The sequence below is a fragment of the Squalius cephalus genome, assembly GCF_949319135.1.
Source record: "Squalius cephalus genome assembly, chromosome: 2".
NCBI classification, from domain to species: Eukaryota; Metazoa; Chordata; class Actinopteri; order Cypriniformes; family Leuciscidae; genus Squalius; species Squalius cephalus.
Window position 1 is genome coordinate 64,484,304 of NC_137123.1, and position 24,265 is coordinate 64,508,568.

Consider the following 24,265-nt stretch of genomic DNA (forward strand, 5'->3'; position numbering starts at 1 on the left):
GAGAGAGAGAGAGAGAGAGAGAGAGAGAGAGAGAGAGAGAGAGCGAGAGAGCGAGAGAGAGAGAGAGAGCGAGACAGAGAGAGAGAGAGAGAGAGAGAGATAGAGAGAGAGAGAGAGAGAGAGCGAGAGAGAGAGAGAGAGCGAGACAGAGAGAGAGAGAGAGAGAGAGAGAGAGAGCAACACCAGAACATTGTGATACACAGTCATGATAATAAAGCTCATGAAATTGAATTGAGACAGACAGACATCATTTGAATGTGGAGTCCAACAGATACAGATAAATATTATATAATATCTTAGCACTAATATAACAAAAACAATAAGGTATTATAGTTAACATTAGTTAGTGTATTAACATTATACCTTTGTTAATGTTAATAAAAATACAATTATTCAGTGTTTGTTCTTGTTAGTTCACAGTGCATTGACTACAGTTAACAACTGAAACCTCACTGTAAAGTGTCACCGCATTAAGTTCAGGTTTACTCACATCAATCTAACGGGATGTAGAACTCAAACTATAGATAAAGTAAACGCTTTAGTTCTGAAGATCCAGAAGAGCAGAGACTCGAGCTGAATGTGTTTGAGGATCTGAAGACTTTACCAGTTACAACTACAGTCAAACACACAACATGACACATAAACACCTGACAACAACAGACTGATCGGGCCTGTGTGTGTGTGTGTGTGTGTGTGTGTGTGTGTGTGTGTGTGTGTGTGTGTGTGTGTGTGTGTGTGTGTGTGAGAGAATGAGTGTCTATATATAGAGTGTGACAGCTGCAGAGATTCTTCTGGAACAGGGGGGTCTAACACACACACACACACACACACACACACACACACACACACACACACACACAAACACACACACACACACGACAGTGCAAGTGTGTAGAAAGAGCTACAGAACAATATCTAATACTTGTATGTCATTATGATGTAAAGCAACTGTGAAAGTTGATGAAGTTCTGCTGACCTGAGAGTCTGAGGCTCCGTCTCCAGCGCTGAGGTCTGCGAGTGTGTGTGAGCGTGTGTGAGTGTGTGTGAGCGTGTGCGAGTGTGTGTGTGTGTGTGTGTGACTCTAAACTTAGAGGCTCCTCACACTCCCATCGGCCCGTGTGACATCATCAGGGGTCTGAGGCCCCGGGGCCCTTAAAGGGCCGGAGCGTTTATCATGACGAACTCCAGCTTGATAGTTCACTGGTCATCACAGACTTTGAAATGTTCTGATTTCTCCTTATGACTTTATAACTTTATTCAGACTTATTCAGGTTTGTTCATCAATGCAACAATTTTTTTTATCTCAACCTCATAATTCCTCTTTTTTATTTAAAAAGCCTTCTGTTAGCTACAAATACATCCAGCTGTCAAAAGAGAAACATCTATCTATCTATCTATCTATCGTGTTCATGCAGTTTAATCACTGTGAGACACAAGATGGCGCCAGTTACCAGTTCTAACTCGGAGCTTCTCGTTTCTGTGTTAATAATTCACCTTCATTTATTTGTGTTTGTGTAAATAGAGAGAGCGCGGATATATATAGACATCAAACAGTATCAGTATCGGTATGTATAAATAAACTATTGTAACATATAACCCTCACACTATAAATAACCCTAGCCCTTACAATATCAAAAGTTGTAAACAGTTAACTGGGCTTGACGCAACAGACAAATATAAAACTGACTGTTAAATCTCTTAGTGCGGGCCAGTACACACACACACACACACACACACACACACACACACACACACAGTCTGCCAGACATCTTTCATTTACAATATACTGCATAAATCATTCGTCTGTATTATATGTTTGGCTAAATGTTTTTATATTTCTATTCGTTTATTTAACGGTTTGTTTAGCTTCTACTGTCTATATTTGTTGTTTTTTTTACTCGTCTTTATGTCACATTAATCACGCATAAGTGTATCTTCCTTCTAGACTACAAACATGCAACTCTTCCTTTGAACACCAGCATAACCTGTAAGCTGACCTAAACCAGTCTAACCAGTGAACACGTTCCCCAGCACCAGCACTGAAGCTTACAGTCGACTGACACCGATAACAAACATTCCTCGTGAGTGTCTGTCTGCGCTTCTCCTGCATTCATGTGCTCAAATTAATTTCCTCATTATTTGTTGCGCTTACAGTAATACAATTATTTTATTATTTTATTACAGTTTTTTCCGATTGCTGAACGACAGTGAGCACAACTGGAGTCACATGTGCAGAACTCTAACTCCAGTCTGCACAGCAGCAGTTCATGTGGACCAAACTCTAGTTCGCTTTTCATTGCTTGAACACAGTTTTCTACACACTTCTCCCATGACTTCAACCACAACCTGCACAACACTGTGGATTTACAGCACTTTGTTCAAATGCTAACACACTGCTGTCAAAACTGTGAACCACACATTCAAAACAGAATAGAGTTCAGCCCTGTGCCTTTCAAACACTGCTGACTGCACCTTCAGCTGAGAGGCTAAGCAGGGGTCTTGTTTTAGACTTGTCTAGTCTATCGAGATATATATATATACAGTCATGGTCAAAATTGATGGCACCCCTGATAAATATGATAAAAAAATGGCTGTAAAAAATAAATCTGCATTTTTTATCCTTTTGATCTTTCATTAAAAAAAATTCACAAAAATCTAACCTTTCATTGAAGTAAAAGAACTGAAAGTGGGGGGAAAATCACATTATGAAATAAATGTTTTTCTCCAAAACACGCTGGCCATAATTGTTGGCACCCTGTTATTAAATACTTTCTGCAACCTCCTTTTGCCAAGAGACCAGATCTGAGTCTTCTTCTATAATGCCTGATGAGTTTGGAGAATAACTGACCTGAGATCAGAGACCATTCCTCCATACAGGATCTCTCCAGATGCTTCAGATTCAGAAGTTCATGTTGGTGTTTCTCCTCTTCAGTTCAGCCACTCATCAGGTCAGGGAACTGGTACGGTCATGGCAGAAGCTTCATTTTGTGCTCAGTTACCCATTTTAGTGTTGATTTTGATGTTTGTTTTGGACCGTTGTCCTGATGGAAGATCCAACCACGGCCCATTATAAGATTTCTAGCTGAGGCCGTCAGGTTTAGATTTTTTATCTGTTGGTATTTGCTAGAATCCATAATACCATGTGTCTGAACCAGATGTCCAGGACCTCCAGCAAATAAATAGGCCCACAACATATAAGATCCAGCAGTGTATTTAACCGTAGGCATGGGGTACTCTTCATCCCTGTTTGCACCAAACACATCTGCTGGGTTTGCTGCCAAAAAGCCCTTTTTTTTGTTTCATCTGACCACAGAATCTGGTCCCTTTTGAAGATCGTGTCTGACCACTGAATATGCTGGAGTTTGTTCTTGGAGGAGCGAGGAGGATTTTTCTTGAAACCCTCCCAGACAACATGTGGGGATGTAGGGGTTGTTTGATAAACATTTTTTTGGCTTTCTGACCCCCAAGACTCCAGTAATCTCTGCAATTCTCCATCTATGATCCTTGGAGAGTCTTTGGCCACTCAAACTTTCCTCCTCACCATCCATTAAGACAGTATAGACACACGTCCTCTTCCTGGCAGATTCGTAACATCTTTAGTTGATTATGACTTCTTAATTATTGCCCTGATGGTCAAAATGAGGATTTTCAATTCTTTAGATATTTTCTTACAGCCACTTTCTATTTTGTGAAGCTCAACAATCTTTTGCTGCACATCAGAACTATATTCTGTGGTTTTACTCATTGTGATGATTCAGGGGATTTGGCCTTTGTGTTTCCTCATATATAAACTCCTGTGAAACAAGAAGTCATAGCTGGACAATTTCATGTTCCTAGTCACCCTGTTGTGCTTAAAAATGTAAATATTAATGGGAATATACTTCAGAGATATTTTACTCATAAAAAATTCTAGGGGTGCCAATAATTATGGCCGATGTGTTTTGGAGAAAAACATTTATTTCATAATGTGATTTACCCCCCAATTTCAATTCTTTTACTTCAATGAAAGGTTAGATTTTTGCGAATTTTTTGAAGGAAAGATCAGAAGGATAAATAATGCAGATTTATTTTTTACAGTCATTTTTGATCATATTTATCAGGGGTGCCATCAATTTTGACCATGACTGTATATAGGTAGAGCTCAGAAAGCCAGGGATGGATGAGGCACTCCAGAAGGGTCTTCCCCAGGTGCATGGCAGAACATTAGATGTGATGTTGATGAAAACCTGTGGCCTGATGCTAGAGAGAGGCAGGATTAGCCCCTCAATTATTTGTTCGAATTACAGTATGTACTTTTAGTTTCTACCTTTTTTTTCTCATTACTGTAATTCCGTAAATTACTACAGATTATTGAAGCAAACTGCTAATTTTCATTTACCTTAAAGAATTGTTATGAAGAAAATATTACTTTGAATGAAGTCACTGAAATTGTTCAAACTGTAAAGATGAAAAGTTTGTATTTTCTGTATTGGTGTTTGATGCTAGTGTTTTTCCTCTCAGTGTGTTCTGAGTGACAGTGTGTGTTATCTCAGTGAGGGTTGTGTAGTGTGTTCTGAGTGACAGTGTGTGTTATCTCAGTGTGTTCTGAGTGACAGTGTGTGTTATCTCAGTAAGGGTTGTGTGTAGTGTTTGGCTGCACTGAGTCTGTTTTGAGCCGTGTGTTAAGAGTTGTGTTGCTTGGAGTGAGTTTTGCAGGTGATGTGAACTGTTGAGCTCAGGTGATGTGAACTGTTGAGCTCAGGTGATGTGAACTGTTGAGCTCAGGTGATGTGAAGTGTTTAGCTCAGGTGACTGTTGGTAGTGCAGACTGTAGTTAGAGTTTTGCACATGTAGCTCCAGTTGTGCTCACTGTCGTTTAGCAATCGGAAAAAACTGTAAGCCAGGGTAAATACAGCATTGAATTCCTTTGATTAGTGTGATCTGAGGGTTTGTTAGGGACATGCATTAGATTAATTTGAAGAATTGAATGACGCTAAAATAGACTTTGATGGGACTGGATTGGATGGTTAAGAGACATGACGAATGAAGAAACTGAAATGAGGGAAAAGTCAATTTGTATGAGGATTGGAGCTCTTTAAAGTCCTGTAGGACTGTAGTGTTCTGGGTGAGATGGAGTGGAATATTGAGTCCTCAGGTGTGTGTGTGTGTGTGTGTGTGTGTGTGTGTGTGTGTGTGTGTGTGTGTTTGTGTGTGTGTGTGTGTGTGTATGTGTGTGTGTGTGTGTGTGGTGTGTGTGTGTGTGTGTGTGTGTGTGTGTGTGTGTGTGTGTGTGTGTGTGTGAGTTACAGGAATATCAGGTCTGAATAGGGAGGTACTAGTGTTGATCTGGGTTTCCCTCCAGAGAAAATACTCTTAATTTCTGAAATAGAAAACCAAAATTGGTTTTGTTGGCCTGGAATATAAACGGTTTTAAGATAAACTGTTTACAGGAGGAAAACCAGGTGAGACATCTTAAAGCATCATGGAACCCTTTGAGATGGGAACAGATATACTGCACATCGCTGAAAACACTAAAAGCACTCATACATTTGCAATCTTGTGTGTGTGTGTGTGTGTGTGTGTGTGTGTGTGTGTGTGTGTGTGTGAGAACAAAAATATAAAAATAAAGGTTCTTTATTGGCATCAGTGGTTCCATGAAGAATTTTTAACATCCATGGAACCTTTATTTCCACAAAAGGTTCTTTAGATTATTAAAATGTTCTTTGCTCTGAGAAAAAATGCTCTTTTAACCAATGGTTTTCACTGAAAAGTGCTTTGGGGAACCAGAAATAATTCTTCTAGCGTCTCTGTGAAAAAAAAAAAAACCTTTGGAAACATTATTTTTAAAGAATGAAGCATAAACCACAAAGAAACTCATGATCACACACTGTCTTTCAGCTCACGGCTTTATTTGACCACATGGGAATGTGATTCTTCCCACAGATGACAAAATATATGACAGAAACAAAAGCTTACAGGATAAAGCACACAAAAAGTGTCTAATGTACAAAAACGTGTTATAGTTTGAATATATACTGCATTTCTGTGACAGCGGACACATTTATTACTGTATAAATCTCTCTTTAAATATATCAGAACCTTTCTAATGTGATTCTGTAGTTCATTTGCAGGTATAAACAGTGTTTTAGGAGTGTTTATATACATTTACAGGAAAACCCGCATGATTAAAGGCACAGTCACGACACGGTCAACGAGAAATAATCCATTAGAGAGGAAAATCGAGAGGATTTTTTTCTGAAACATGAACTGACACTGAAATGCAAAAAAAAAAAAAAAGCAAAAAAAAAAAAGATAAACAGTGTTGAACAAATAATACAGTGCTTCAGTCTCTCTAATGCACACATATAAAACCATGTGCACACACACACACACACACACACACACACACACATTACAGGGACACACACACACACACACACACACACACACACACACACACACACACACACACACACAGCTTCTCATTATGGTAACATTAATATTAATCTCTCTTTATGTATGACACTATTTTATAAAGAGCTCATATGAAACTGCTTCAAAGTCAAGAAGAAACATATAAAAATAAAACAGCCATTTTTTTTATCACAAAGTGTTTTATATACGGCACTCTTCACGAAAAGGCTACAGAAGTCATTATAGGTGTTGAACCTACAGAAAAATATTTTTGTGTCTCAGTACGATTAAAACCCTGATGTGTGCGATAGCAATAACAACTAGAAATGTACATTTCCTTAAGAAAATGTGAGTGGGTGCTTGCAGTGGCAAAACTCGCCACTCGGTTGCTTGCTAGGATGTTGTACATGATTGCATACGAGCCAACAACCATGTCTGTACGATGTTGTGCAGCTGAAATATGGCTTCTATATGTTGCAATATGGTTGCTAGGTGGCTCTAAATGGTTGCTAGGGTGTGAATACAGTTACCATGGTGATATTTACAGACTGTTTCCCAACCGAAACAAATGAGCCAACTCCCATCTCTATATGATGTTCTGATGCAGAGATATAGGTCTGGCTAAATGGTTGCTAGGGTACTCTGTTTTGGTTGCTAGGCAGTGGCTTGGGGGCTACCAATGATGAATCTCCAAAGGCTGCGTGTCAGTATGAATGATATAAACCAACTCCCATGCCTCTGTGACATTCAGAATGGAAGATATCCCTCTTTGGATTTTGGTTGCTAAGGTACTCGACAATGGTTGCTAGGGCATGGCCAGAAAGTGTTGAGGTGATTCACGATTGGCTGTTTGCTGCCCCGAGTCAAACGAGACCACCCTTGTGTTTCTATGACACTTTTATCCAGAGATATCCCTTTGATCTCTTTCAATGGAAGTCTATTGAACTTGTTGCTAAGGTGCTCTAAAGGGTTGCTAGGGCGTAGCTTGATAGCTTCACAATGATCCTGAGAGACTGATTGGTCATCTGAGTAAAATGAGCCCGCCCCCTTGTCTCTATGACACTGTGATCCAGAGCTACGTTCAATACAAAATCCCTATGCAATTTACAATTTGCAATTTTTTTGTAGGAAAAACGCATGCATTTCATGGGCCGTCCTACTCCATTGTAAGTCAATGGGAGACTTTGGGACGCTCCTGCCCCCCAGGGGTGCAACTTTTACCCCATTGTGAGGTATGTTCTTACAGAGCCTGTCAGCCTCTTCAAATGTGGCAAATCACACGTTTCCGCGAAATCCTCGCTCTGAGCTTTGTCACAATGTTAAGTCTATGGGATTTTTCGGCCGCTTTTTTCACCCCTGGGGCAAACACCACCCCCCCGATCGCTTAAAAAGTCATAGCACACCATTCCCAAATAATCCGCACGATTTGACGCCTCATTTGTGGGTCTGTGACAAAAGCTGCGGGAGGAGTAGCGCGTCAAACTTTTGGTGGAATAAAAAGAATAAGTATGAGCAATAACAATAGTGAGTGCTTGCAAAATTATACAAACCTGATCAAATAAAAAGTACATTTAAAAACTACATCAGAATGTGTTTCAAATTACAGGGTTGCATATAAAGTGTAAATTCAGCTGTTGCTCAAACATTTAATGTGGTTCAAACTATCTGCTTAATCTTGAGTTCAGTAATAGTGAAAGATATTAAAACAAGCAGGATTTGTGTTTCTGATGCTTTAACTCCAGAGTTCGCTGTTTTCATGGAAAGTGCCGAAGTGTGGAAGTTTGTTTCTGACACGGAGTAACAAATAAAAAAAGGTCATTCTGACTTTATATCTCACAATTCTGACTTTTCCTTGCAATTGTGAGTTAAAAATTTCAAATTGCGAAATACAAACTCACACTTTCCTCTTGTATTTTTTTTTATTCCGTGGCAGAAATAAGTTTCCATAGCGTAGTCTACTAAAATAAAGCCTCAACATCAACGATCGCTTTATTCACGTCTGTGTTTGAGGATCAGAGTGTAAAACTGATGCGCTAGTGAGACTTTATCGTGGGATCGTGTTGTCCGGCTCATCATCACAACCGTACATTCATGACATCATCACTCGCTCAACGAGCAAACGATGCACCCGTGTTACAACCACTTCTTAATAATTCATCTTCACCCTGATGAGTCTCAGAAACACACTTCTGATCTCCGGATCGCTGCCGTTTAGTCACACTCGCTCTCAGTGCGTTTGTTGTGCATATTTTTGTGTTCATGGCTTGTAAATGCTTCTTGTTAACGAAGGGCCGGACAAGGTTATTACCCATCAATCACAGTGAATGACAAGAGATTCAGTTCTCTCAGCTGTCCTTAAATTTAAAAAATATTCTTGCATCACATGATTGTTAAGATCTGAGTGTGTGTGTTAGTGTCTGTGAGTGCATGTGTGTGTGTGAGAGTGTGTGTTTTGCTCCAGATGGTTTCCTGAAATCTGACAGCAGCGTGTTTGGCTTCAACGGCTCGTGTGAGAATCTACTGATAAACCTTGAGTTCAGATGCTGGTCGCGTGTGTGTGTGTGTGTGTGTGTGTGTGTGTGTGTGTGTGTGTGTGATATAGAGTGTGTGTGTGTGTGTGAGAGAGAGTGTGTGTGTGTGTGTGTGTGATATAGAGTGTGTGTGTGTGTGAGGGTGATATAGAGTGTGTGTGTGTGTGTGTGAGAGAGTGTGTGTGTGTGTGTGTGTGTGTGTGTGTGTGTGTGTGTGTGTGTGTGTGTGTGTGGGCATGTTTAGCTATACTTGTGAGGATAGTAAAACTTGAGATTCCCTACTTTTTGCTGGTCCTCACAAGGAAAACTGATTAATAAACATAATAAAATGTGTTTTTTGAAAATGTAAAAATGCAGAAAGTTTTGTGTGATGGGTAGGTTTAGGAGTAGGGTTAGAGTGTGTGTGTGTGTGTGTGTGTGTGTGTGTGTGATGGGTAGGTTTAGGGGTAGTGTTAGTGTAAGGGGACAGAAAATACAGTTTGTCCAGTATAAAAACCATTACATTACACATGAGTGCGTGGGTCTGTGTGTGTGTGTGTATGTGTGTGTGTGTGTGTGTGTGATAGGTAGGTTTAGGGGTTGGGTTAGTGTAAGTGTGTGTGTGTGATTGTATGCTGCAGGTTCTGAGTGTTTGCTGATTTGCGCTCAGTCTGATGAATGAGGTATTAAAGGTAGGGCAGCTTCGCTCGGGTCGGTGTCCTTCAGCTCCTCCTTCTGCTTCTCCAACAGCGCCACCAGCTGGCAGCTCTTGTCCTCTTTAAACTGCACGTAGGGTGTGTGTGTGTGTTTCAGCATGTTGGGCAGGTGAGGCACCAGATGAAGCTGCCCGCCGGTCGTCACGCCAGTCACACACGTGTAAAAGTCATGTGATGCCGGCGCGGGTGCGGAGCCTAGAATCATGGAGTAGTCCATGCTTGGGACCGACACGAGCTCGGGGAGGGCGTGGCCAGGGGCGGGTGGGGGTGTGGCTCCCTCGCAGTAGGAGGCGAGGCCACTGGTGCAGTACAGGCTCGGACTGGAACTCGTCTGAAGGGCCGGCGGTCCCTCGAGGCCGGTGATGGGCTCTTGTTCACAGGGAGACGGGAAGCTGTTGGGCGTCAGGGCCGGACCCGAGTCCACGCTCACCTGGTACCACGTCTCCATAGAGTACTGAGGAGACTTATAGCCGTGAAAACTGGAGAAATGACGATTGATCTCATCAAGCTTCCCGTTCTGGAGGCAAATGTACAGAAAGAACAGAAGGTAAAGCAGATGCTTCTTTAATTGAAGTTACTCATGTGGTTCCTACTAAACACACGAATGCTCAAACATTTCGGGTAAGATTATTGAGGATGCATTAAATAGAACAGTAAAGACATTTATAATGTTACAAAAGATTCTATTTGATCAGAGGTTTGATCAGATCACTAGTGATGGCTGAATTAAACAGCACTAATAACTCAGTCAGTGGAGTGTAACAGGTTGTGTGGTGTGTGACGGGACAGCGAGACCTTCAGCAGAACCGGTTCAAGCCCTCGGATGCGCGGTTTGGGAATCGGAGGTAAGAGGAACGCTTTGATTCTGCAGGAAGAACACAAACAGAGAAAGACTTTAATGAGAATGTGGAATGAAAAGTTTCTATTTCTTATTATTATTTGTTCTTTACATATTGTCTTTTTTCTTATGTATTATTCATATGTTTTGATATGTATTGGTTCATGCACATGGTGTCCCTCAAAGCCAAGAGCAGAACCACGGTTATGTTTATGAAAGCTTGTTTCCACCACAGAATATAAAATAAAAAAGGTAAATGTGACTTCAGGGCTGCCAACTTTTGAGTTTAGCTTGGAGTGAGATTTTTTATTTATTTATTTTGGGGGGAATGTAAAAACAAATATTGCATCACAATAAGTTTGACTGACAAAACATTTGGTAACTAAATAGAATTTTATGAAGTTTAGTGACAACATGTTACATGTACAATGACTGGTAGGATACAGTTTTTATTATTGCTTGACAAAAATTTCAAGATTTCAATTCCATTCTTGTGATTTGACTCCGATTTTGATTCAATATTGACTAATTTGGATACATGTTTATTTAAAATTTTATTTAAAAAAATAATCTCACCTAATGCTGTAAACATAGAGGGCCCAATCTGCTGGTATTATTAAAGGTTAAAAATAACAAATTAGATATAATGCAGTTTTTGTTATAATAACAATTATTTAATGACATAAGTAAAAATATAATAAATATGTAATATAGTGCTCAGCAAAATCTCCTCTCTAGCTATTTTTTTTTCTATTCAATTAACATGCTATGGTCATTAAATGGCTTTCCTGAGGTAAATGTAACGTTATGTGACATAATTGTTCTCCTGCCGTTATATTGACCTCTTTCGTGGTTGAAAAACACTAATTGGTCGATATTATGTATACTTTCGGTAAGTTGTACTGCATCTTTAAATAAAAAAGTAACAGATGATCGGTTCACGTGCACTTGAACTGAGGCGCTCAGCGATCTGTCACGTCACATTTACAAGCGCCAAACGTATTTTTGTCTTATTTCGTAATAAAATTGATGGAATCTAAGAGCTGAGAATTAGTTTAATATTAAAAGTACCTCTTTGCTCCGCAATTTTTCTTTAATCTCAAAATTAATTTCTTGCAATTCTGAGTTCTGTCATGAAACTCAAGATGGCGCAGGCTGACCAGTCCTTAACTCAATCTGTTTGCAAACACATCATTCTCTACAGGGCACAGCTGATTGGTTCCTGCTGTATCAGTAGCCAATGAACTCACTTCTCAACTTTCAAATATCCCCACTCATCTCCTTCAACCCTAACCTGCTCTCAGGTATTGAAGCAGCTTCCAAATCCTCAGTTCTCATCCTGCTGGATCTGTCTGCTGCTTTTGACACAGTTAACCAACAGATCCTTCTGTCAACCCTCATGATGAAGGGCATCTCAGGAACAGAACTACAATGGTTCAGGTCTTCCCTCTCAGCAGGTCCTTCAGGGTGTCGTGGAGGGGTGAGGTGTCTAAGACCCAACATCTAGCTACTGGTGTGCCTGTGCTGGCTCAGTGCTGGGACCGCTTCTCTTCTACATCTACATGTCATCACTAGGATCTGTCATTCAGAAACATGGTTTTTCCCATCACTGTTATCATCTAGCTACTGGAGTGCCTCATGGCTCAGTGCTGGGACCGCTTCTCTTCTCCATCTACATGTCATCACTAGATCTGTCATTCAGAAACATGGTTTTTCCCATCACTGTTATCATCTAGCTACTGGAGTGCCTCATGGCTCAGTGCTGGGACCGCTTCTCTTCTCCATCTACATGTCATCACTAGGATCTGTCATTCAGAAACATGGTTTTTCCCATCACTGTTATCATCTAGCTACTGGAGTGCCTCAGAGCTCAGTGCTGGGACTGCTTCTCTTCTCCATCTACATGTCATCACTAGTGTCTGTCATTCAGAAACATGGTTTTTCCCATCACTGTTATCATCTAGCTACTGGAGTGCCTCAGAGCTCAGTGCTGGGACTGCTTCTCTTCTACATCTACATGTCATCACTAGATCTGTCATTCAGAAACATGGTTTTTCCCATCACTGTTATCATCTAGCTACTGGAGTGCCTCAGGGCTCAGTGCTGGGACCGCTTCTCTTCTCCATCTACATGTCATCACTAGGATCTGTCATTAAGAAACATGTTTTTTCCTATCACTGTTATCATCTAGATACTGGAGTGCCTCAGAGCTCAGTGCTGGGACCACTTCTCTTCTACATCTACATGTCATCACTAGATCTGTCATTAAGAAACATGGTTTTTCCCATCACTGTTATCATCTAGATACTGGAGTGCCCCAGGGCTCAGTGCTGGGACCACTTCTCTTCTACATCTACATGTCATCACTAGATCTGTCATTCAGAAACATGGTTTTTCCCATCACTGTTATCATCTAGATACTGGAGTGCCTCAGAGCTCAGTGCTGGGACTGCTTCTCTTCTCCATCTACATGTCATCACTAGGATCTGTCATTCAGAAACATGGTTTTTCCCCATCACTGTTATCATCTAGCTACTGGAGTGCCTCAGGGCTCAGTGCTGGGACCACTTCTCTTCTACATCTACATGACATCACTAGGATCTGTCAATCAGAAACATGGTTTATCCCATCACTGTTATCATCTAGCTACTGGAGTGCCTCAGGGCTCAGTGCTGGGACCACTTCTCTTCTACATCTACATGACATCACTAGGATCTGTCAATCAGAAACATGGTTTATCCCATCACTGTTATCATCTAGCTACTGGAGTGCCTCAGGGCTCAGTGCTGGGACCGCTTCTCTTCTCCATCTACATGTCATCACTAGGATCTGTCATTCAGAAACATGGTTTATCCCATCACTGTTATCATCTAGCTACTGGAATGACTCAGAGCTCAGTGCTGGGACCACTTCTCGTCTCCATCTACATGTCATCACTAGGATCTGTCATTCAGAAACATGGTTTTTCCCATCACTGTTATCATCTAGCTACTGGAATGACTCAGAGCTCAGTTCTGGGACCACTTCTCTTCTCCATCTACATGTCATCACTAGGATCTGTCATTCAGAAACATGGTTTTTCCCATCACTGTTATCATCTAGCTACTGGAGTGCCTCAGGGCTCAGTGCTGGGACCGCTTCTCTTCTCCATCTACATGTCATCACTAGATCTGTCATTCAGAAACATGGTTTATCTCATCACTGTTATCATCTAGCTACTGGAGTGCCTCAGAGCTCAGTGCTGGGACCACTTCTCGTCTCCATCTACATGTCATCACTAGGATCTGTCATTCAGAAACATGGTTTTTCCCATCACTGTTATCATCTAGCTACTGGAATGACTCAGAGCTCAGTTCTGGGACCACTTCTCTTCTCCATCTACATGTCATCACTAGATCTGTCATTCAGAAACATGGTTTATCTCATCACTGTTATCATCTAGCTACTGGAGTGCCTCAGAGCTCAGTGCTGGGACCACTTCTCGTCTCCATCTACATGTCATCACTAGGATCTGTCATTCAGAAACATGGTTTATCCCATCACTGTTATCATCTAGCTACTGGAATGACTCAGAGCTCAGTTCTGGGACCACTTCTCTTCTCCATCTACATGTCATCACTAGGATCTGTCATTCAGAAACATGGTTTTTCCCATCACTGTTATCATCTAGCTACTGGAGTGCCTCAGGGCTCAGTGCTGGGACCGCTTCTCTTCTCCATCTACATGTCATCACTAGATCTGTCATTCAGAAACATGGTTTATCCCATCACTGTTATCATCTATCTACTGGAGTGCCTCAGGGCTCAGTGCTGGGACCGCTTCTCTTTTATATCTACATGTCATCACTAGATCTGTCATTCAGAAACATGGTTTATCTCATCACTGTTATCATCTAGCTACTGGAGTGCCTCAGGGCTCAGTGCTGGGACCGCTTCTCTTCTCCATCTACATGTCATCACTAGATCTGTCATTCAGAAACATGGTTTATCCCATCACTGTTATCATCTAGCTACTGGAGTGCCTCAGGGCTCAGTGCTGGGACCGCTTCTCTTTTATATCTACATGTCATCACTAGATCTGTCATTCAGAAACATGGTTTATCTCATCACTGTTATCATCTAGCTACTGGAGTGCCTCAGGGCTCAGTGCTGGGACCGCTTCTCTTTTACATCTACATGTCATCACTAGATCTGTCATTCAGAAACATGGTTTATCTCATCACTGTTATCATCTAGCTACTGGAGTGCCTCAGGGCTCAGTGCTGGGACCGCTTCTCTTTTATATCTACATGTCATCACTAGATCTGTCATTCAGAAACATGGTTTTTCCCATCACTGTTATCATCTAGCTACTGGAGTGCCTCAGGGCTCAGTGCTGGGACCGCTTCTCTTTTACATCTACATGTCATCACTAGATCTGTCATTCAGAAACATGGTTTATCCCCATCACTGTTATCATCTAGCTACTGGAGTGCCTCAGGGCTCAGTGCTGGGACCGCTTCTCTTCTCCATCTACATGTCATCACTAGATCTGTCAATCAGAAACATGGTTTTCCCCATCACTGTTATCATCTAGATACTGGAGTGTCTCAGGGCTCAGTGCTGGGACCACTTCTCTTCTCCATCTACATGTCATCACTAGGATCTGTCATTCAGAAACATGGTTTTTCCCATCACTGTTATCATCTAGCTACTGGAGTGCCTCAGGGCTCAGTGCTGGGACCGCTTCACTTCTCCATCTACATGTCATCACTAGGATCTGTCATTCAGAAACATGGTTTTTCCCCATCACTGTTATCATCTAGCTACTGGAGTGCCTCAGGGCTCAGTGCTGAGACCGCTTCTCTTCTCCATCTACATGTCATCACTAGGATCTGTCATTCAGAAACATGGTTTATCCCCATCACTGTTATCATCTAGCTACTGGAGTGCCTCAGGGCTCAGTGCTGGGACCGCTTCTCTTCTCCATCTACATGTCATCACTAGGATCTGTCATTCAGAAACATGGTTTATCCCCATCACTGTTATCATCTAGCTACTGGAGTGCCTCAGGGCTCAGTGCTGGGACCACTTCTCTTCTCCATCTACATGTCATCACTAGGATCTGTCATTCAGAAACATGGTTTTTCCCATCACTGTTATCATCTAGCTACTGGAGTGCCTCAGGGCTCAGTGCTGGGACCGCTTCTCTTCTCCATCTACATGTCATCACTAGATCTGTCATTCAGAAACATGGTTTATCCCCATCACTGTTATCATCTAGATACTGGAGTGCCTCAGGGCTCAGTGCTGGGACCGCTTCTCTTCTCCATCTACATGTCATCACTAGATCTGTCAATCAGAAACATGGTTTTTCCCCATCACTGTTATCATCTAGCTACTGGAGTGCCTCATGGCTCAGTGCTGGGACCGCTTCTCTTCTCCATCTACATGTCATCACTAGATCTGTCAATCAGAAACATGGTTTTTCCCCATCACTGTTATCATCTAGCTACTGGAGTGCCTCAGGGCTCAGTGCTGGGACCGCTTCTCTTCTCCATCTACATGTCATCACTAGATCTGTCATTCAGAAACATGGTTTACCCCATCACTGTTATCATCTAGATACTGGAGTGTCTCAGGGCTCAGTGCTGGGACCGGTTCTCTTCTCCATCTACATGACATCACTAGGATCTGTCATTCAGAAACATGGTTTTTCCCCATCACTGTTATCATCTAGCTACTGGAGTGCCTCAGGGCTCAGTGCTGGGACCGCTTCTCTTCTCCATCTACATGTCATCACTAGATCTGTCATTCAGAAACATGGTTTACCCCATCACTGTTATCATCTAGATACTGGAGTGTCTCAGGGCTCAGTGCTGGGACCGGTTCTCTTCTCCATCTACATGACATCACTAGGATCTGTCATTCAGAAACATGGTTTATCCCATCACTGTTATCATCTAGCTACTGGAGTGCCTCAGGGCTCAGTGCTGGGACTGCTTCTCTTCTCCATCTACATGACATCACTAGGATCTGTCATTCAGAAACATGGTTTTTCCCCATCACTGTTATCATCTAGCTACTGGAGTGCCTCAGGGCTCAGTGCTGGGACTGCTTCTCTTCTACATCTACATGTCATCACTAGATCTGTCATTCAGAAACATGGTTTACCCCATCACTGTTATCATCTAGATACTGGAGTGTCTCAGGGCTCAGTGCTGGGACCGGTTCTCTTCTCCATCTACATGACATCACTAGGATCTGTCATTCAGAAACATGGTTTACCCCATCACTGTTATCATCTAGATACTGGAGTGTCTCAGGGCTCAGTGCTGGGACCGGTTCTCTTCTCCATCTACATGACATCACTAGGATCTGTCATTCAGAAACATGGTTTTTCCCCATCACTGTTATCATCTAGCTACTGGAGTGCCTCAGGGCTCAGTGCTGGGACTGCTTCTCTTCTACATCTACATGTCATCACTAGATCTGTCATTCAGAAACATGGTTTACCCCATCACTGTTATCATCTAGATACTGGAGTGTCTCAGGGCTCAGTGCTGGGACCGGTTCTCTTCTCCATCTACATGACATCACTAGGATCTGTCATTCAGAAACATGGTTTATCCCATCACTGTTATCATCTAGCTACTGGAGTGCCCCAGGGCTCAGTGCTGGGACCGCTTCTCTTCTCCATCTACATGTCATCACTAGGATCTGTCATTCAGAAACATGTTTTTTCCCATCACTGTTATCATCTAGCTACTGGAGTGCCTCAGGGCTCAGTGCTGGGACCGCTTCACTTCTCCATCTACATGTCATCACTAGGATCTGTCATTCAGAAACATGGTTTATCCCATCACTGTTATCATCTAGCTACTGGAGTGCCTCAGGGCTCAGTGCTGGGACCGCTTCTCTTCTCCATCTACATGTCATCACTAGGATCTGTCATTCAGAAACATGGCTTTTCCTATTACTGCTACACTGACGACACTCAACTCTATCTCTCATTCCAGCCGGATGATCCGACACGAGCTGCTCGCATCTCAGCCTGACAGACAGACATTTCTTGCTGGATGAAGAACCATCACCTTCAACTAAACCTTGTCAAGACAGAACTGCTTGTGTTCTCGGCCAACCCAACACTGCACCACAACTTCTCTATTCAGCTGGGTTCATCATCCATAACTCCATCCAGGACAGCCAGGAACCTTAGAGTTGTGATTGACCAGTTGAACTTCACAGACCACATTACTAGAACGGCCCGGTCCTGCAGATTTGCCTTATACAACATTAGGAGGATCAGGCCCTTCCTTTTGGAGCATGCTACACAACTCTTTGTCCAAGCTCTTGTTCTGTCCAGACTGGACTATTGCAATGCTCTCTTGGCAGGCCTTCCACTATCACTGTCAAACCTCTGCAACTGATCCAGAATCCAGAAGAGTGGTCTTTGAGCTGAAGAGACGCACGTCACTCCTCTCCTCATAAACCTGCACTGGTTGCCAATCGTCTTGTGGTGCATCATCTCAAAGAGACACAGAATCACTTTTCACAGACCTGGACTGTTCCCTGCTGGAGGAATGACCTGCTGAACTCAACCTGAGCTGCTGAGTCTTTATCCATATTCATAAAACTGATGAAGACACATTTCTTTCTGCAACACTTGACCCATTAATACTAAGACTTACTATTCATACATATATACATATAAAGAACTGTTCTGTGCTAGACTAACTGGGACTCGTCACGGCACTTGCAAATTGCTGCATTATTGTTTGCTTGACTGCTTCTATTGTTCTCATTTGTAAGACACTTTGGATAAAAGCATCTGCTAAATGATTAAATGTAAATGTAATGTGAATAATTGCAGCAGCGCACTTTCAGAAACTCTCCACTTTCCCCAGCTCCACCTGTGTAGATACGGGTAATTCATGTGTTATATTGTACAGCAGCGTGTCGTGTGTGTATTGGCAGCAGTAGCCGCGTAGAAGATCTATTCCACCAAGACCAAACATATCAACATTATCATATTCATTACCATCCCAAACACTGCGAGAGTTGTTATGACAGCCATACCAATTACGAGTAATGAAGTCAGAATTGGTAGATAAAGTAGCAGCTACCTTTTTTATTTTTTCATATAAAGAGGTCACTAACCTCTTTCCTCGTGGAATAAACCCAAAACCGATGATGAGGAAGGCCATGATGCCAAGGCTGGTCAGCAGAATGAAGACCAACAAGCGATCTGACACACACACACACACACACACACAGACAGACAGATGTTTAGAGCATGAGCTCAACCTTCAGATGTGACAGACGGGTCAATGCCTGTGTGTGTGTGTGTGTGTACCGGACAGAGTTTTGCCGATGACGCTGATGTTGATGGACTCGCTCCATGCGCTCCAGTGTTTGCTGTTTTTGGAGCGGCACCGGACCATAAACTCATACGTTCCCACCGGCAGACCCAACAAGTCAACATGAGGCTCCCGCAAACGTTCCTTCACCTGTGGACACACACCACACATCCTAAACCCTACTCAAAGAGGCCTTTTTCTCATAAACATTTCTAGAATTATTGTGGAACACTTTACAATACGGCTGTACTAATATGATTTAATTTACGCTTAAATAATGCACAGATAATTATGAGTTAATGTATGATTAATTTAGAACTAAGAATTTACTAAATAATCTGGCCTCTAAAATTGCTATAAAATCAAAGCCATATGTCTAGCCAAGCCGCTTAAAAAGGATTTAAAGTACCGATTCCATGTTAACACAATATCCAATTTCAAAACCATTTTCAGAGGATGAATTTTGAGAGTTTAATCTTTTGATTGATGCCTAATTGATGAGGATTATGATGATTTGTGTGCATAATGGTGCTCCTGTATTGTACAGTGTTCCCAGTTGTTGGCCTAAAAGCGAAGGCCGTACCTTCCATACGTCGGGCTGAGCGAGGTTTCTGTAGCGCAGCTCGTAGACCAGCGTAATCCATCCCTCACGCACCAGAGACGCGATCGGGAACATCCAGGACAGCATGATGGAGCGGCAGGATTCACAGTGACTCTCGTTCAGAATGATGTAGGACAGGTTAAAGGGCGGGTCGGTCTGCACTGCAGACGCAAACACACCAGATCATGATTAATTCCTATCTACCTCTTTATTACCGTGAAGCTGCTGTGAAACAACTGTACTGTATAAAGTGCTGTAGAATAAAGCAGATTGGCAAGCTGCAGTTAGGCTGCAAATCAGCCTTTAAAAATAAAGGTTTCAAAGGGGTTTTTCACAGCGATGCCATAGAAGAACCATTTTTGGTTTCCCAAAGATCCTTTCAGCTAACAGTTCTTAACTCTTTCGACCGAATTTTCCATCGATCCGTGTTTTCACTGTTATACGGTAGGGGGTGCTATTACACATCTTCTGAAAGAGTACAGAATCTCCAGATTAAAACACAGGAGAAGAAGAAGCAGAAGCATTGCTGACGCACATGTAAATTATAACGCAATCATCAAACTTTAAACAGCATCAAAACTGCCGAACGTTACTGAATGAAATGCTGAACCCATTAGGAGGAAGCAACTGTGACTCGATCTACTCCATGGATGTTATTAAAGGTTAAGTGGGTAAATGCCAATAAAGAGACGTTATTTGTAAGAGTGTCGGGCAGGATAAACACCTATTTATTTCCCACCTATATCGGCCACGTCCAGGCAGTGTCTCTGCGAGGTCCGCGGGCCCGAGCCCGTGTGAGCCGTCACCGTCATGCAGTAGACCTGCCAGATCGTCGTGTGTTTGGTGTCGAAGAAGCAGCTGTTGTTGCCGCCGCTGGTGTAGTCGGGACAGTCCTGCGGAGCGCCATCACTGCGGAGATCACATGACCACATCACTACACATGACTCATGATGACGCTCTACATGAACCATCATCTGACGGGATCTCACCCCATGTTGTACTGAAGCGTGTAGGTGATGTTGTCCGGCCCCTCGATGGGACGCCACCAGCAGGTGAAGTCCTCCATGTTGGGCGATCGGCAGTGGTGAATGAACGGCCTGGTGCCATCTGAAACACACACACACACACACACACGACTGATGATCTCCAGTTATGAAGTACAGGAAGCACTTTCAGAATGAACACTGAAGCTGTCTTACACTTAAGGCCCGTTTACACCAATAACGATTTCTACATCAGCGTGATATATAACGCACGATAGCATTCAGTTTATTATTAGCGATTATTGTGTATGCACTATATTGACAAAAGAATTGGGACACCTCCAAATCATTGAATTCAGGTGTTCCAATCACTTCCATGGCCACAGTTGTATATAATCAAGCACTAGCGGGGAGTTCTTTCAAAGGGTGGCCAACTCCTTATTAAACCCTAACGGATCAGGAATGGGATTATCATGTGCATGTAAAGCCAGGCGTCCCAAAACTTTTGGCAATATAGTGTATATATATATATGGTTATGCAATCATTTAAGATATTTCTACTCATATTGGAACCCCGCTGAACCTGACAGTGGGCGGAGACACAGCCGAATGTGAGTTTGATTGACAGCCACATTCAGACATCCTGCCTGAACATGAACAGATTTGCTCATCTCTCTTCATGTGATTCTCACACAAGCGCGTGTTCATCATCTGATACTAACTCAGTTATTATACAGCTTCAAGCTAAACACAACAACACAACACACTCCATTAAGCAGTTTTCAAAGGCATTTCCGTCTGTTTGAGATTATGACTTGTGGGCTAATGCTAGCAGCTATGCTAATCTGATTTAGCCGCTATGCATTCCTACAAAACACGAACACAAAGAGCGTGTTGTGAGCGAGTCATAAAGCAGTTAAAACCGGCTTAAAGGTTCAGCAAAGTTTATAAAGTTCATACAGAATCATTTGAGAAGCTGTTACAGTGGACAGTTTACATTACGCTACTAAAGCAGTCCATACAGAAACATGAAATTAATACAATATTTATGCATAATGCAAAAACAACAACTAAGAATATATATTTGTCAGGTTTAGCTCAGCTTCAGGTGCAAAATATGGTTAAGTAAATACAAACAGAAACTGAGGCACAGTTTTATGAAGCAGAATAAATAGAATTGGACTCAAACTCAAGTTATGAAGCCCTCATGACACAGATTACACACACCTCACACACACACACACTTCAATGTTCTGGCCTTCTCTCCGTCTCCATGGCGATCCGTCTTCACCTCAGACAACCTCGCGACCTTTCACTCGCATTATGAATCAGTCTGTGGTTCCATCATATATCATCTAAATATTAATTTGTTTGTGCGAACAACATCTTGAGCTGTTCATTACATACAGTTACAGTCATCAGCGTCGCCGTGGGCAACAGTGGTCAGCCAATCAGGAGGAGGGAGAATTGACTGTGTCCCACTTCAGGTCTAAACCAGTAATCTTCAACTGGGCATGAAAGGGAAGTTGTGCTGGTGTTTTCTCCTCTATTGTGCTGTATATCCGAGTGAAACGCTTCTGGAACAAGAACAAATGTGTCTGTGGGATGTGGGAAAATTGTGGGAAATTGATTGGATGGTTGTGGTTTGCTATTGGCTGATCTCATGTGAGTGACAGGTTATAGCCCCGCCCTCGTCATCAGAGAAGAGAAGAGATGCTGCAAGAGGAACTTATTCTGATTCAAGATTTCCATAAAATAAGATTTGCCTGTTGTGATTTCCGAAGTTTTGTGAGTTTTTCTGATGTTCAGCGTCACGGGGTCTGTGCAGGTTTTCATGCATTCATTCATTCGCTTTCTTTCAGCAGCTGACAATACTCAAGGACATATTCAACACAAACGCTGCATGTGCAATTTTGAGGATCTGACGTCACGCGTGAAAGATGAACCCGAGCGGATCGAGTCTCTGAGAAATATGATCTCAACTTATTGCTCTGCTACCAGCAATCTCTTTCAAACTTTACAAAGAGCTTTACAAAAACATGAACACTTTACAATAAAGTCCCATTAGTTCATGCATTAACTATCAATGAGCAATACATTTGTTCCAGCATTTATTAATCTTTGTTAATGTTAGTTAATAAAAATACAGCTGTTCACGTAGTTCAGTGACGTGAACCAGTGCAATCTGAACACAATTGTAATGGGTTTAGAGCAACGTTTGTGCATTTGTTCATCAGAAACCCGTCAGAGATTCCTGGAATAATCCGGGTGTGTCTTCAGGAACGAGATCCGGGTCGAACATGATCCTCCGGAGCAGAAGAAGAGAATGTCAACATCTGAGGATTTCTTCATGGCAAAAACACAGAGCGAATAAAAACCAAACAAAACAACAGTTAATATTATACAAGATGTCTATTCTAAAACCTTTTCTGCTCAAATCTCACTGAACAAGTGAGCTCACTACATGAAGAATCTCCAGTCCGACAACATGTTGAATATAAAGTGTGTGTTGAAGATCATTCACGGAGTTAGTTTGGGTCTTTAAGCAGAAACCATCACATGATCCTTCACTCTTACACTCAATCCCAAACTGGAAAAACCTGCTTCTCCTCGTATAAACAAAGACACCGCCGTCACACACACACACATGCACGAACACACCCTGGCACCAGTGGCGTAACTTTGTTTTAAAAAGTGGGTGGGACGGGGGGGCGTTGCTAACACAATGCTAAATCATACAACCCCAAATCAGAAAAAGTTGGGACACTGTACCAATTGTGAATAAAAACAGAATGCAATGATGTGGAAGTTTCAAATTTCAATATTTTATTCAAAATACAACACAGATGACATATCAAATGTTTAAACTGAGAAAATGTATCATTTTAAGGGAAAAATAAGTTGATTTTAAATTTCATGGCATCAACACATCTCAAAAAAGTTGGGACAAGGCCATGTTTACCACTGTGTGGCATCCCCTCTTCTTTTTATACCAGTCTGCAAACGTCTGGGGACTGAGGAGACAAGTTGCTCAAGTTTAGGAATAGGAATGTTGTCCCATTCTTGTCTAATACAGGTTTCTAGTTGCTCAACTGTCTAAGGCAGTGATCTCAAACTCAATTCCTGGAGGGCCACAGCTCTGCACAGTTTTGCTCCAACCCTAATCAAACACACCTGATCCAGCTAATCAAGGTCTTCAGGATTACTAGAAACTTCCTTGCAGGTGTGAGTTGGAGCTGGTTGGAGCTAAACTGTGCAGAGCTGTGGCCCTCCAGGAATTGAGTTTGAGACCACTGGAAAGGTCTTCTTTGCCGCATCTTCCTCTTTATGATGCACCACATGTTTTCTATGGGTGAAAGATCTGGACTGCAGGCTGGCCATTTCAGTACCCGGATCCTTCTTCTACGCAGCCATGATATTGTAATTGATGCAGTATATGGTCTGGCATTGTCATGTTGGAAAATGCAAGGTCTTCCCTGAAAGAGACGACGTCTGGATGGGAGCATATGTTGTTCTAGAACTTGGATATACCTTTCAGCATTGATGGTGCCTTTCCAGATGTGTAAGCTGCCCATGCCACACGCACTCATGCAACCCCATCCCATCAGAGATGCAGGCTTCTGAACTGAGCGCTGATAACAACTTGGGTTGTCCTTGTCCTCTTTAGTCTGGATGACATGGCGTCCCAGTTTTCCAAAAAGAACTTCAAATTTTGATTCGTCTGACCACAGAACAGTTTTCCACTTTGCCACAGTCCATTTTTAATGAGCCTTGGCCCAGAGAAAACGCCTGCGCTTCTGGATCCTGTTTAGATATGGCTTCTGTTTTGACCTATAGAGTTTTAGCCGGCAACGGCGAATGGCACGGTGGATTGTGTTCACGACAA

General features: G+C 42.3%; 2 protein-coding genes across 3 annotated transcripts in view; both read right to left on the reverse strand.

Annotated features, from left to right (window-relative positions):
• dusp27 (dual specificity phosphatase 27) overlaps positions 1 to 1,073 on the reverse strand; it is a 16,641-nt gene extending 15,568 nt beyond the window's left edge. Inside the window, exons 1-2 of one of the 2 annotated variants that reach the window (XM_079864756.1) lie at positions 977 to 1,073; positions 491 to 613 (exon numbers count right to left, since the gene is read on the reverse strand). The gene's annotated coding sequence lies outside the window, so the exon portion shown is untranslated. The remainder of the gene's footprint in view (positions 1 to 490; positions 614 to 976) is intronic. The other variant, XM_079864755.1, reaches the window with a different exon arrangement.
• Positions 1,074 to 7,161: 6,088 nt separating this feature from the next.
• crfa4 (cytokine receptor family, class I receptor 4) overlaps positions 7,162 to 24,265 on the reverse strand; it is a 40,942-nt gene continuing 23,838 nt past the window's right edge. The window contains exons 3-9 of the mRNA XM_079864038.1: positions 20,386 to 20,503; positions 20,136 to 20,305; positions 19,379 to 19,557; positions 18,792 to 18,945; positions 18,596 to 18,683; positions 10,415 to 10,484; positions 7,162 to 10,136 (exon numbers count right to left, since the gene is read on the reverse strand). Of these exons, the coding sequence (XP_079720164.1) occupies positions 9,570 to 10,136; positions 10,415 to 10,484; positions 18,596 to 18,683; positions 18,792 to 18,945; positions 19,379 to 19,557; positions 20,136 to 20,305; positions 20,386 to 20,503 (1,346 nt within the window). The 3' untranslated portion in view covers positions 7,162 to 9,569. The remainder of the gene's footprint in view (positions 10,137 to 10,414; positions 10,485 to 18,595; positions 18,684 to 18,791; positions 18,946 to 19,378; positions 19,558 to 20,135; positions 20,306 to 20,385; positions 20,504 to 24,265) is intronic.